Source organism: Myxocyprinus asiaticus, chromosome 37 (genome assembly GCF_019703515.2).
Source record: "Myxocyprinus asiaticus isolate MX2 ecotype Aquarium Trade chromosome 37, UBuf_Myxa_2, whole genome shotgun sequence".
In the NCBI taxonomy this organism is placed as follows: domain Eukaryota; kingdom Metazoa; phylum Chordata; class Actinopteri; order Cypriniformes; family Catostomidae; genus Myxocyprinus; species Myxocyprinus asiaticus.
The window spans coordinates 40,787,710-40,800,707 of record NC_059380.1 but is presented as its reverse complement, the minus strand read 5'-3'; the positions used below and the strand labels follow the sequence as shown (position 1 = coordinate 40,800,707).

General features: G+C 35.9%; 2 protein-coding genes across 3 annotated transcripts in view; one reads left to right on the top strand and one right to left on the bottom strand.

Moving 5' to 3' along the window:
* Positions 1–5,069, bottom strand: part of ero1b (endoplasmic reticulum oxidoreductase 1 beta) — a 42,394-nt gene extending 37,325 nt beyond the window's left edge. Inside the window, exons 1-4 of one of the 2 annotated variants that reach the window (XM_051675190.1) lie at positions 4,808–5,069; positions 1,625–1,744; positions 500–583; positions 250–291 (exon numbers count right to left, since the gene is read on the bottom strand). In XM_051675190.1, the coding sequence (XP_051531150.1) occupies positions 250–291; positions 500–583; positions 1,625–1,744; positions 4,808–4,963 (402 nt within the window). In that variant the 5' untranslated portion in view covers positions 4,964–5,069. Of the gene's footprint in view, positions 1–249; positions 292–499; positions 584–1,624; positions 1,745–2,337; positions 2,523–4,807 lie in introns of those variants that run through there. The other variant, XM_051675191.1, reaches the window with a different exon arrangement.
* A 168-nt stretch (positions 5,070–5,237) lies between these two features.
* Positions 5,238–12,998, top strand: part of LOC127428042 (GTPase IMAP family member 8-like) — a 44,478-nt gene continuing 36,717 nt past the window's right edge. The window contains exons 1-5 of the mRNA XM_051676064.1: positions 5,238–5,499; positions 6,281–6,317; positions 8,104–8,218; positions 8,580–9,242; positions 12,109–12,921. Of these exons, the coding sequence (XP_051532024.1) occupies positions 8,209–8,218; positions 8,580–9,242; positions 12,109–12,921 (1,486 nt within the window). The 5' untranslated portion in view covers positions 5,238–5,499; positions 6,281–6,317; positions 8,104–8,208. The remainder of the gene's footprint in view (positions 5,500–6,280; positions 6,318–8,103; positions 8,219–8,579; positions 9,243–12,108; positions 12,922–12,998) is intronic.

The following is a 12,998-nucleotide window of genomic DNA, read 5'->3' as shown; positions in this document are numbered from 1 at the left end:
ACCCGTACAATCTCAACCAAAACATATTGAGCCTGACGCACACAAAAAGTAGCTTAAAGAACTGCATTTCTATTAACTAAATTCACCAGAAACTTCAAATCAGACCCACCTGAGAGAGAATTACACAAGTTTTACACAAATGTTTAGAGAAGCAAAGCAGATATTCAACTGTTGCTAGAACAGGGCAGTTATTACGAGAACTATTAATAAAACATTTATAAATTAAAGATTATTTTCAAACTCTTTTACCTTGTTGTAGTTGCCGAATTTAATTCCCACAGGGATTTTGCTCTGGAGGAAAAAGTAAATAAAATGCAGTATATATTTTAATTATTTGAGGATCTGAGCAAAACATAAACTATCAGAACATCTTTATGCAGCAAAATTAAGAAGAATGTATTTAAACCTCAAGGTAAATGAAAACAAATAGATAAGTGACACTGAAAGCTGGTCTATTTGACTGGAAATGATTTGGAAAGGGTTAGTGTTGAACTCTGACCTCTGGACATGGCTCTACGTGACAGTCTTTGATGGAGCATTGGCCATCATCAGGCCAGAATGGGCACGGTCGCTTCAGGTTCGTCTGCAGAGAAAAGATTACCGTGAGTTTCAGTGTTGTGTTGAAAATCCTCAACATTTAATGAACATTTAATAACATTTCTAAACAGTGCGCTGCATATTCAGGACTTGATTTTGCCCAGAAATGAGTCTGTAACGTGTCGTGTCAGGAAGGAAATGTGACATTATATGAATAAAAGTCCTTGCAATGACGGGCAGAGACACAGAGGCTACAAGAGTAAATAAAATCCCAGATGCAGTTTATTGTTCAACCAAAATACCAATAATAATTTGGTGCACAACACAGGACTTTTAACTATAAAAAAGCCCGAAGCACACCAGGGAAGCTTATTTTGAAACGATGCAGACTTGCCTCCGTTACAATGCTCTATATTAAGTATTAGCCAAACTAAGTAAATAAAGATGACATTTTTCCTTTGCATGCCCTCGCTTCAATTTAAAACATTTAATAATCTAATCGAAATAACAAAATATGCACTGAAGGGAGTTAAAAAATATGGATGAATATTGTCAATGTTGACAGATTTAAATACAGCAAATTAATAAATAAAATTAAAAACTATCGTCAACTTTCGGCATAGATTTTCTCCGATAATCGATAGCTCAAAAAAGCAACTAATGGCACAGATTAATCAGTAAAAGCGATATGTCAGTCTACCTCCAATTCAGATGCTGTTATTCATCTTTGGTTATTTGCAATAATACTCCAGCAGATTACAGTAACTGACTCTTGTTTGCATATTCACATTAAGAACATTTTTGGACTTTGTTGTCATTAGCAGCAACATGACTATTGAGACAGCGATGTTTTATAGTACAGTACAAACTAACAAGGAAACAAGTACAAGTTCAGGTGCAAATTTGGATGTTTCTGTTAAGATTTTTTTCCCTACATCGATGTTTTTTACATGAGAAGTACACATGTTGCACTTCATTCATTCACTCAGCATGTAGCTTAGGAAATGAATCAAATACTAAACCAGCCAACACTTATGCAAAACCTTCAAGACTTGACTACTCATCAAAACACCCTGAACAAACTTGCCTTATAGTATCGAAAGAAGTCTCTTTCTATGAGCTTGCGAATGCGAGGATACATTTTGAAGTTGTTGAAGACGTCAATGCTCTCGATGTCACAGAAACAGTCGTCCAAGACACCTGTTAACTACAGAGAAGAGAAAATATATTTTTAAAACGGTCAGTCAGCACACATTTGAGAAAAGCACCTTATTTATGCCAAAAAACTAAATGGCACTGTGAGGGTCTCAGCTGTCTATTTTCTCATGCGATATGACCAGCATGTGGCTTTAAGTGAGCACTTTTCTATAAAACTAGATTACATAATAATAAACAGATTATTAATAGTGACTGCTATACCAGCCAGGTCGAGTCATCGGATGATATTCGGCCGATGATCATTTCAACTATTTATTTTAAATAAATTCTTTGGTGGACATCTAATATATATATATATATATATATATATATATATATATATATATATATATATATATATATATATATATTTAATGACTTCAGATTAGATGTCCACCAAAGAATTTATTTAAAATAAATAGTATTATATATATCAGCTGTTCTGCCTTGTAGATATTCGTACCAGCCATTAAAAAGCCCTATTGGTCAACCACAATAAATCACTTTAAATATCGCATTAATGTTTAAAATGCCATTAACTTAAAAAAATATCTAAAAGAAGGAAACAGAAGTCATTTCATTAGGTGGTTTTGAATCTCTGACCTGCTCTGAATGTAAAAGTCCAATAAAGCCCAAAGCAAACAGAGATGCCTCCCAAAAACTACATCTGCTCCCAGCCATTCCGATTAAAATGCACTTTCTATTTATTTTTCTTTACTGAGCACGTTGTGTAGTCTTCATACAGTTTCTAGCAGCTGTCATCCCTGATGCTGTGAGACACTACTAGAGGAGAGCTGTCAAACTCAACCAACTACCGCGTGAAAATTCAGCCACGGCGCCCCTCCTCCAAACAAAGCAACGTCATACTTAATCACGCCCCTATGCGACGCGGTGTAGTTCTTCGCTGACGCGTTGAACGCCACAGTGAATGGTTGACGGAGAGACGAAAGACTACAAATCCCACAACCCATCTCACGTCAGCGACTCTCGTGGACCAATAGGACAACACCACGCTGAATAACGGAAGGTTTGCTTTCGCTACCTTGTTGCGAATTGTTCAAGATTTTTGATCAGAACTTATTGTTAGAATTTAATGAAATTCTTGGAAATATGTATTCATCACTGTATATGTCAAATACACTTTTACAATGAAAGACATTATTCAACCATTGTGCGACCTTCGGGACATTTTTGTCCTTTTCATTTTTGTTTTTTCGATCATTTTGGCTGTGTTAATACCAATACAAAATACATTTTGACAAAGGTGTGTATTTTGGGGGGAATTTTGATATTTCAACCTCAGTTCCTATAATACATCTATAATACACTGTGTACACAAAATAGTTACACTCAGGACCTTCAGGACAAAAATGTCCCCATTGAAACCCATTAAAACTGCACTATTTGATCCCAGTGCCATTAAAGCATAAAATCATGAATTCTATGATATTATAGAAAGCTTCACGCTTTCATTCCGGAGCCCTGGCTTCAAAATGTACATTTTTAATATTTTCCACCAGATGGCACCACATTTTCCTCATGTTTAGTTTATGGAGCAAATACATGCTTTTTTCCTATTTTCTGTATTATAGAGCACTGCAGGCCAACTGAATAAATAATAAAGCTAAAAATTGTGTGTGCGTGTTGGTATGGATGTCAGAGTGTGTTTTGTATGTGTATTGAGAAATTTGTGTGTGTGTGTGTGTAAAAAACAACAGTGGCATTATATAAACAAACTGGCATTTAAAGGGTACAAATCCTGAAAATGAATGAATATTTGGTAGTTATGATGTTGGTTAAAAGTCAGTGAAAGTGGAAAGTAATATTAATATATAATATTTTTTATGGCAGTTTTTTGACATTTTTGTCCTCTATGGTACTGATTGTGAGTTGTTGTTTTTTAAAATCTGACACTGCACTGACTCCAGCCAGGTCTCCTAAGCAACCAAATTGGCCCGGTTGCTAGGGAGGGTAGAGTCACATGGGGTAACCTCCTCCTGGTCACCATAATGTGGTTCTTGCTCTCAGTGGGGTGCGTGGTGAGTTGTGCATGAATGCTGCAGAAAATAGCGCATGTTGAAGCTTCACACTAGGTCTCCGCGGTAACGCGCTCAACAAGCCAGGTTATAAAATGCGCCGATTGACGGTCTCAGACGCGGAGGCAACTGAGATTCGTCCTCCACCACCTGGATTGAGGCGAGTCACTACGCCACCACAAGGATTTAAGAGTGCATTGGGAATTGGGCATTCCAGATTGGGGAGAAAAAAAAAAATCTGACATTGCACAATAATAATGCATCAAAATCAGTGTTGTTGCTAATCATTGACATATTCCAGTGTGTGATAATCCCCCCCCAAAAAACCCTTAGCATATGTAAAAATTCATTTTCATAAAAAACAACAGTGGCATTATATAAACAAACTGGCATTTAAGGGTTAAAATCCTGAAAATGAATGAATATTTGGTAGTTATGATCAGGACTAATGTTGGTTAAAAAAAATAACTAATTGAAAGTGGGAAATATATATATATATATATATATATATATATATATATATATATATATATATATATTATTATTATAGCAGTATTTTGACGCGGACATTTTTGTCAAATTGGCGCACAAGGGTTAATGCAAACAAAGACGATAAAAGGTCTTAAATTTGTTGCAAACGTTTTAAAACACACACAGACTCGATATTTTGGAAAACTGATGGAAAATAATGCAATGTCAGCCGTAATTGTGATATTTTACAACATAATCTTTAGTTCACCAGAATTACTGACAATCACTCACAGCCACACATATTGTTCAAAAGAAACATTTAGCCTTAAAATCAAGCGTGAGGCAGATTTTATATAAATATGTCGATGTAACATGATTAACATTTAGAAACTTTGACAGGAGAAATTCACACGTGGAAGAGCCGCCGCGAACAGCGGACGTGATGACGTCAAATGAACGCGACAGTAGAACGTACCAGAACTACTAAGTAAATAAAAAATGGAAATGTTAACAGTAACATGAATGTCTTTATTCATTATTGCTTCGCAAGCATTAAATCAACTTACATGACATAAGCAGCTCTGGTCCTGACTGTCTGAAGTCTCTGTGTAAACATGCGTGAGCTGTTGGCTTTTGCTCTTCACGTTGTTTTGATACCATCCACATGTGAAATTCCCGAAAAATAAACCGAGTAAAATCATTAGTATTGTGCGTTTGAACATTGCTGATGCAGCGTTTCCAGTAAACTAAACATAAATGTTGAAACTACGCCAATATTTCAAAGATGAACTATAACTCAGCATATAATAACGCTTCTGAAAGCTGGGGGCGTGTCTTAACGCGCGGCGTTTTAAAGTGGGCGGAGTCTAACTGATGATCATACATCCTCATTCGTGGGTGCAGACGCTCATGTTGTTTTTTTGATTATAAAAACAACAAATAAGAAGTCATGTGTAACAAATAGGAATGATATAAAATACAAAATGATTTACAATGTATAATACTTATTTAATGATTTATATAAGAGCAATAAAAGGGCTTAATCTATAATACTGATATTTTCCTGAGCATGAAATATAAAAATCCTCAAGACTGAAATTTGCTGACTTGATGTCTTATTCAAGTTTTATTCACAATGCTATGGCCAGTAGGGGTGGCAGTGACACCTCAAGTGTGCCAGTTTAAAAAAAAAAAAAGAAAGAAATTGCGTTTACTTGCACTTTCACTTAATCCATCCGGATGATTTCCACAAACAGAGGTGAATCACATTTAATTTATTCTTTATTCTTTTAAAACGCATGTTTGAACGGATGTTTAAATGCATTCGCGTAGAATTGTAATGTTTGGTAGTGTCGATGTTGTACGAGTAAAACATTTTACTGAGAATGTTTTCCTACGCAACGAAAGCCAAAAGTCACTAGCAGCCATTTTGATAAGACTGTTTTATTGTATAATCTATCATTTATATTCGATTGTATGTATTAATTATAAGATTATATTTATAGTAAAGGGTTCAATCTGATTAAAAAAAAAACGATTTATTTAAAAAATATTTTTTCAAAACGGCTGGTTAATTTACGAATAGATTCAAGTAAATGTGAAAATTATTCTACATTTATGTATTTATTATTCGTCTTTGTACTTGTTTATGAGTAAATACTCGTTTCATAAGCACATAAAGGCAGCATAAAAGTAATCCATAAGACTCCAGTGTTTAAATCTTTATCTTAAGAGGCAATATTATAGGTGTGGGTGAGAAACAGATACATTTTTAAGTACCTTTTTACTGTAAATCTACACTTTCACATTTATCGACCTGTTGGTCTGGGCTGGTCAAAGGTGGAGATTTTCTGTAAAGAAAGCACTTAAATATTAGTTTCTCACCCAGACCTATCATATCACTTCTGAAGACATGGATTAAACCACTGGAGTCTTATTGATTACTTTTGAGCTTCAAAGTTCTGGTCACCATTCACTTGCATTGTATGGACCTACAGAGTTGAAATATTCTTCTAAAAATCTTCATTTGTGTTCTGCAGAAGAAAGAAAGTCACACACATCTGGGATGGCATGAGGGTGAGTAAATGATGAGATAATTTTCATTTTTGCATTTAAATATCAAGTACTTTGCATCACCAGTTAGCCACTCCTGGTAAATATTTTAACTAGACTATTCTGTGTAAAAATTATTTTTTTGCTAGCAACATATAAATTGTAAATATTTCATTACATAATGATAGATGTTTTACTAGAGACCAAATTCTTAAAGCTGTGATTCTCAAATTCAAGCAAAATCTTACACATAACAAACACACACACAAAAAAGCATATTTTTAAGATTTACTCATTTCAGTTATGCAACAAAATTCTGAATCAGATTCACATATCACTTTTATTAAAATTAGTAAAAAAAAAAGAAAAAAAAAAAGGAAGCTGTATGAATAACTGGAAAAAATTAGTTTTTTTGGAGACCAGAAACTTTTTTGATTGAATTAAGAAAGAAATCACGATATGGTCTTGCGTGATTACTAAACCGTTAAAGGCTGCGTTTTAAAACAATCTGCATTCAGCGCTTTAGTCAGCGATGCGTGATCAAGCGGGTGTGTGTTGAGCAGTGCAGCAATATTAGATGATGTTTATTATATTAGTTCAAATAGTTTTGTCTTGCCTTGCCGAACGGCGAAAGACGCATTTAATAGGTCCTTGTTTCCTTCTTTCCCCCTCTGTGCAAAACATAGCTGTATGTCAAACCATAATTTCCTTACAAGCCTATGGGTGTGTAAGAGGAAAGTGCAGGTGCATCCCTAAGTATCCCCAAGTCTGACCTGGGCTGATGAACACTGGTGACTGTTCAGTTTTTCCTGTAGTGCTACACAGTTGATTTAAAGATGGCATTGCATGACTTGATGTTGTGTTTTGTGATGTGACGGTTAATCCCAGCTCCGAGACTCATCAGACTTGCCACACTATATTCGCATCCGGAGGTAGTTTGAACAGAGGCATAAAACTCTTGCAGAGTAGACGCTACACGCATTAATATAGATCAGTGATTAAACTGACTGGAATTAACTGTGCATTAAGAAGTTTTAACGCACACATTCCAGCCAGTCAGAATCGAGTATTCGAATAGACCGTGGTATAATAAAGCTCAAAATATGTATTTATTTTTATTGTATTTTTTTAAAGATTACTTGATTCAGTTTGATGGAATTTTTTTTTTTTTATGAAATTGAAATGTGTAAATCTTAAAAATATTTGTATGCATGTACAGGCACATAAGTGTTATGATTTATAGAAAACATAATTTTAATTGTGTCCAGAGTAGTGTAGTAACTAGTAAGCAAACCCATCACTGTGTGAACAAGTCTGTACTGTCACTAATACAATAAGACCATTTCCACTTTCCCTTTGGCTCCGTTTCTTGAACATAACAAATAGCTCTTTGTTATCCACTGAGTATTTATTAGTACCTAAGGAAGATGAAATGTATTTGTATTCTTCCTGATTGTCAGTCATACCAATGTCTCCTTGTTTGAGGCTGTTTTCTGACATTTAATTGGGGGAAATATTTTTAGTGTAATCACTTCTGGTTGTCAGGTTTTTGTTTGTGTTCATTGCTATCTCAGCATAAAGGCTAATCTGATATTCTGGTTTTAAGAGGTTATTTGCAGTTCCTGGCTTATTGTTTCTGTGTATCAGTATGTAAATTTGGCATATACTTTTGTCTATCATGTAGATTTGTACTGGTTTATTTTTTCTTCCAGGCAGGGCCTTATCTAGTGGGGTTAAAGGTGGAAATGATTCTAGGGGTCCACAGGTGCAAAGGTGCCCACAACAAATTCTAAACTGTATTTTTTAATAGGAAAGGGGCCCAGAGCAATATACTGTCAGGTGGCCCAGAATACCTTGCTTCCAGGACTTAAAGTCTTCTTAAGGATAAGAACATAGAAGCCAAGACTCTTGAATAATGGATCAAGGTAAATTACGCAGGCAATCTGGCAAGATGTCAAATGTCACTTTCGTTTGATTTCTATGCTTGTTACACATGATACATGTACTGTGTTGTAAAATAAATAGAAATGAAACCCTTTATCATGTTTTGTCCTCAGGATACAAAATGTGTAATGATTTTTGTAATGTTTGGCACTTACATCCAGAACGTTGTTGCAGGAAATGTTTCTTTCTCTAGGGTAACGAAAGTTGGGTTGTTTATCAACCCCTTACAGTAGTGAAATTTAATTTCTGTCAAAACTGTCTTGTGTACTGTTTTATTTTCTCATGAAATTCATGGCCTGTTTTCCCTTCCCATTCTTTTTTTATAATTTTTTTTTTTTTCAGAGCTATGTGTGGTTGTTTTGGGTTCCCAGCCCTTAGAGAAAGCATCAGTGATAAACAGTATTTTAGGAAATGAAGTTGAGTCTGGCAGATTCTTCGTGAAGTCTGTGAGGAGAGACGGTGAAGTGAATGGAAGAAATATCACTCTGATTAACACACCCTGCTGGTGGACAGAATACAGTATGAAAGACTCTCCAGAAGTTGTCAAACAGGAACTGGTGTGCAGTGTCTTCAAGTGTCCACCAGGACCTCATGTTTTTCTGCTGGTTATTGATCTCAGTTTGCCTTTTACTCAAGAACACAGAATCAGCATTGAGGAACATCTTAATCTCTTTGGAGAGAGAATCTGGTCACACATCATAGTGCTCTTTACACGAACAGTTTCACTGAACGACAAATCCATTGAGAGTCAAGGAGAAGATCTGCAACAGATCATACAGAGATGTGGAGACAGATACCACATTTTTAATATTGAAAATAAAGGAAATCGAGTTGAAGAACTGCTTGTTAAGATTGATGGTGTTGTGACTGTAAACAGTGGCAAACACTTTGAAACTGGTGATGAAAAACTTCTTGAGGTGCAGAAAAAGAGAGAAGACATCCAAGAGAAAGCAAAAGCTAGACGATTAAAGGTTCAGGAGAAAAGAGAACTGCTGACAGAAAAAGGTAAAGTAAATAACAGCAGGTTTTTGTGATGGAAAAAATGAAACAAAGAAATCATATGACTTTTTGCACCTTTAATGTAAAAATGACAACCTATGAAATGCCTCTGAAAACCAAAGTGACACATTTCAGAGGAAAAATAAAATCTTAGAATAACCTAACTGCATAAGTGTGCACATCCCTGAACTAATACAGAGTTGAAGCACCCTTTGATTTTATTACAGCACTCAGTCTGTTTGGATAAGAGTCTGTTAGCTTGGCACATCTTGACTTGGGAGTATTTTACCACTCTTCTTTGCAAAAACGATCTGTCAAATTGCGAGGGCATCTGTGTACGGCCCACTTCAGGTCCCCTCACAGATTTTCTATAGGATTCAGGTCTGGGCTCTGGCTGGGCCATTCCAAAACATTCATGTTTTATTGCTGAAGCCATTCGTTTGTTGATTTGGATGTGTGCTTTGGATCACTGTCATGCTGAAAGGTGAAAGATCTCTTCATTTTCAGCTTTCTAGCAGACGCCAGAAGGTTCTGTGCCAAAACTGACTGATACTTGGAGCTATTCATGATTCCCTCCATCTTCACTAAAGTCCCAGTTCCAGCTGAAAAAAAGCAGCCCCAAAGCATGATGCTGCCACCACCATGCCTCACCGTGGGTATGGTGATCTTTTGCTGATGTGCTGTGTTGTTTTTGCACCAAACATACCTTTTAAAATTTGGGGCAAAAAGTTCAATCTTGGTCTCATCAGACAGAACACATTTTTCCACATGGTTTTGGGAGACTGGATATGGGTTTTTGCCAGGCTTGGAGGTTTCATTTCGTCAGAAAAGGCTTGCGTCTTGCCACCCTGCTCCATAGCCCAGACAGATGAAGAATACAGGAGATAGTTGTCACATGTAGGGAGCAACCAGTACTTGCCAGAAAGAGCTGCAGCTCCTTTAATGTTGCTGTAGGCCTCTTGACAGCCTCCCTGAGCAATTTTCTCTTTGTCTTCTCATCAATTTTGGAGGGACGTCCTGTTCTTGATAATGTCACTGTTGTGCCATACTTTCTCCACTTGTTGATGACTGTCTTCACTGTGTTCTATAGTATATCTAATGCCTTGGAAATGTTTGTGTAGCCCTCACCTGAGTGATACCTTTCAACAATGAGATCCTGTTGATGTTCTGTAAGCTCTTTGTGGCCCATGGCTCTTGTAGCAGCATGCAGACAAATCCTACAAGAACAGCTGAGATTTATTTGGAGTTAATCAGAGTCACTTCAGGTGAAGACAGGTGTGTAATATTTCACATGAGCTTGATGATTGGTTGATTCTAAACACAGCCACATACCCAATTATAAAAGGATGTGCACACAGTTAGGTTATTCTAAATGTTTATTTTTTTTCTCTGAAATGTGTCACTTTGGTTTTCAGTGGCATTTCATGGGTTGTAATTTTTACATTAAAGGTGCAAAAAGTCTGATATGATTTATCTTTGTTTCATTTTTTACATCACAAAAACCTGCTGTTTTAACAGGGGTGTGTAGACTTTTTATATCCACTGTATACTGTATATATATATATTTATTTTTTTGCATATGTAGAAATCGGATGATATTATTTAATTCCGCAATCAGTTCAGTTATATGTATTTAGGGGGATATTCCCTTATGAATATAAAGCATGGTATTTGCAGTAAAACTATTGTAACCACAAAATTAACCATGGTTACTACAGTCATGGTTACCACAATATACTATAGTAAAACTAGTCACAAACCCAAATGCTGAGCCTTTAATAACAGGATTACATTGAAGCAATAGTCAAAAGAAAGTAGAACAAACAACCAAAATAAAACCACAAGATGAAGAAAACTCGAGTCTTTTGGAAGCAGATTGTAGAGTCTGGACTGTACTCGATGAGACTAGACAATGAATGAGATGAAGCAGCGAGTATAAGTAGCGTTCAGATTGATGATGAGATTGAGATGATGAATGACTCAGAAGACTGGAGAGTTAGATCGACGATAGCGGGGAAAGTGGAGACTGATGGAGGCGTGACAAAAACAATTATGTTAATTTCCGTAAGGGTTAAACAGAGAGGGTGACAACATAAAATTGAACATGACTGTTTACTTACTATAAACTAGAAAACAAACTAGCTTTCTAAAAAAGTTTTTTAAACGTTTTATAGATGTATACATCGTACAGACCAGTGTTGGGTAAGTTACTCTTAAAATGACATCTTCTACAGTGTAATTAGATTACTGTACTAATTACTCTGTCTGAAAAGTAATTACATTACTTATTACTAATTACTTTCTAAAACCCTGATCAACCTTGACCAGATGAAAAATACAAGGATGGACATGAAACTGTTCTTTTATTTCTGTCAAATAAATCATATAAAATCAAATAAATGATTCATGAACTGGCCAAAGAATTTAAAGGGGCAGCGTTAAATTAGAAAACATACATTTTAACATTAGACATTACATTTTGATTTTAAATTCTTTATTGTTTTATATAGAATTGTTCTAGAGTCTATACAGTATTTAACACAATTACATCAGAAGTAACTAATTAAATTAATAAAAAATTAAGAGTAATCCTTTACTTTTTTCAATGAAAAAGTAATTTAATTACAGTAATTAATTACTTGGTAATGCATTACACCCAAAAAAAATACGTGTTCCAGATGTAAACACACACATCAAATAGACATCTGGGTGACGTACGTGTGCTATCAGGGACGCTACTGAAATGTGTTTAAGTTAGAAGCATTGTTGCTTTTACTTATCTTCCCAACACTGCAGAACAGATGAACATAGCGTTGCCTGATAAGAGTTTTTCATATTGTCTCATAAAATCTGTCATGATTTTTTCTTGAAGGAGATGTGTTTCCATTCCTAAAACTGAGGGTCGTCCTGCTGGGGTGGGTTTTTTCTGGGAAAAGTTTAGCAGGAAACATCATCTTCAATGATAATATATTTGAGACAGGAAGAACAAAAAAGTCCACAAGTCATTGTGGTGAAGTGAATGGAAGACAAATATCTGTGACGGACACACCAAGCTGGTGGAAGTATTTCTCAACTAAATTCAATCCAGAGTTTGTGAGGACTGCCGTCCAAGAGGGTTTTTCAGCAAGTGAGAAATATCCAAATGCCATAATCTTGATGATTCCAGGAGACACGTCATTTAAGAATGAACAAAAACTGGTCATCAAAGAGTACATGGCCATTTTTGGAGAGGACATCTGGAGACACACCATAGTTTTGTTCACTTGGGCTGACAGATATCCAGACATCTCAATCGAGGAGCACATTGAGAGTGAAGGTGATGCCCTCCAGTGGCTGATTGAGAAATGTGGGAACAGATATCACGTCTTTGACAACACGGACATGAAGAATCGAGATCAAGTCACAGAGCTGCTCCAGAAGATTGATCAGATGGTGGCAGAAAACTGTTTGTTTCGTCTCGACACTAAGTGTGATGCAGAAATGAATCTTCATAAGACTGACACACAACAAGATCTGGATTTAGAGGAGGAAATAAGTCTGGATCCACAGCATGTGCTGAAAATACTAAGTGAGGAGCTGAACAACAGATTTGAGGAGATAAAAAAGAAGACAAAAGAACTAGGGAAGGATTTCAGTGAACATCTAGAATATGCAAGTCAGAGAAGCTTGCCAAACCCTCCAGAATGTAAGTTGGCACTATTAAAATTGCCTGTTATTTCTCCATGTTGTTACAATAGCAGTAATATTGTGTGTTATTCACAG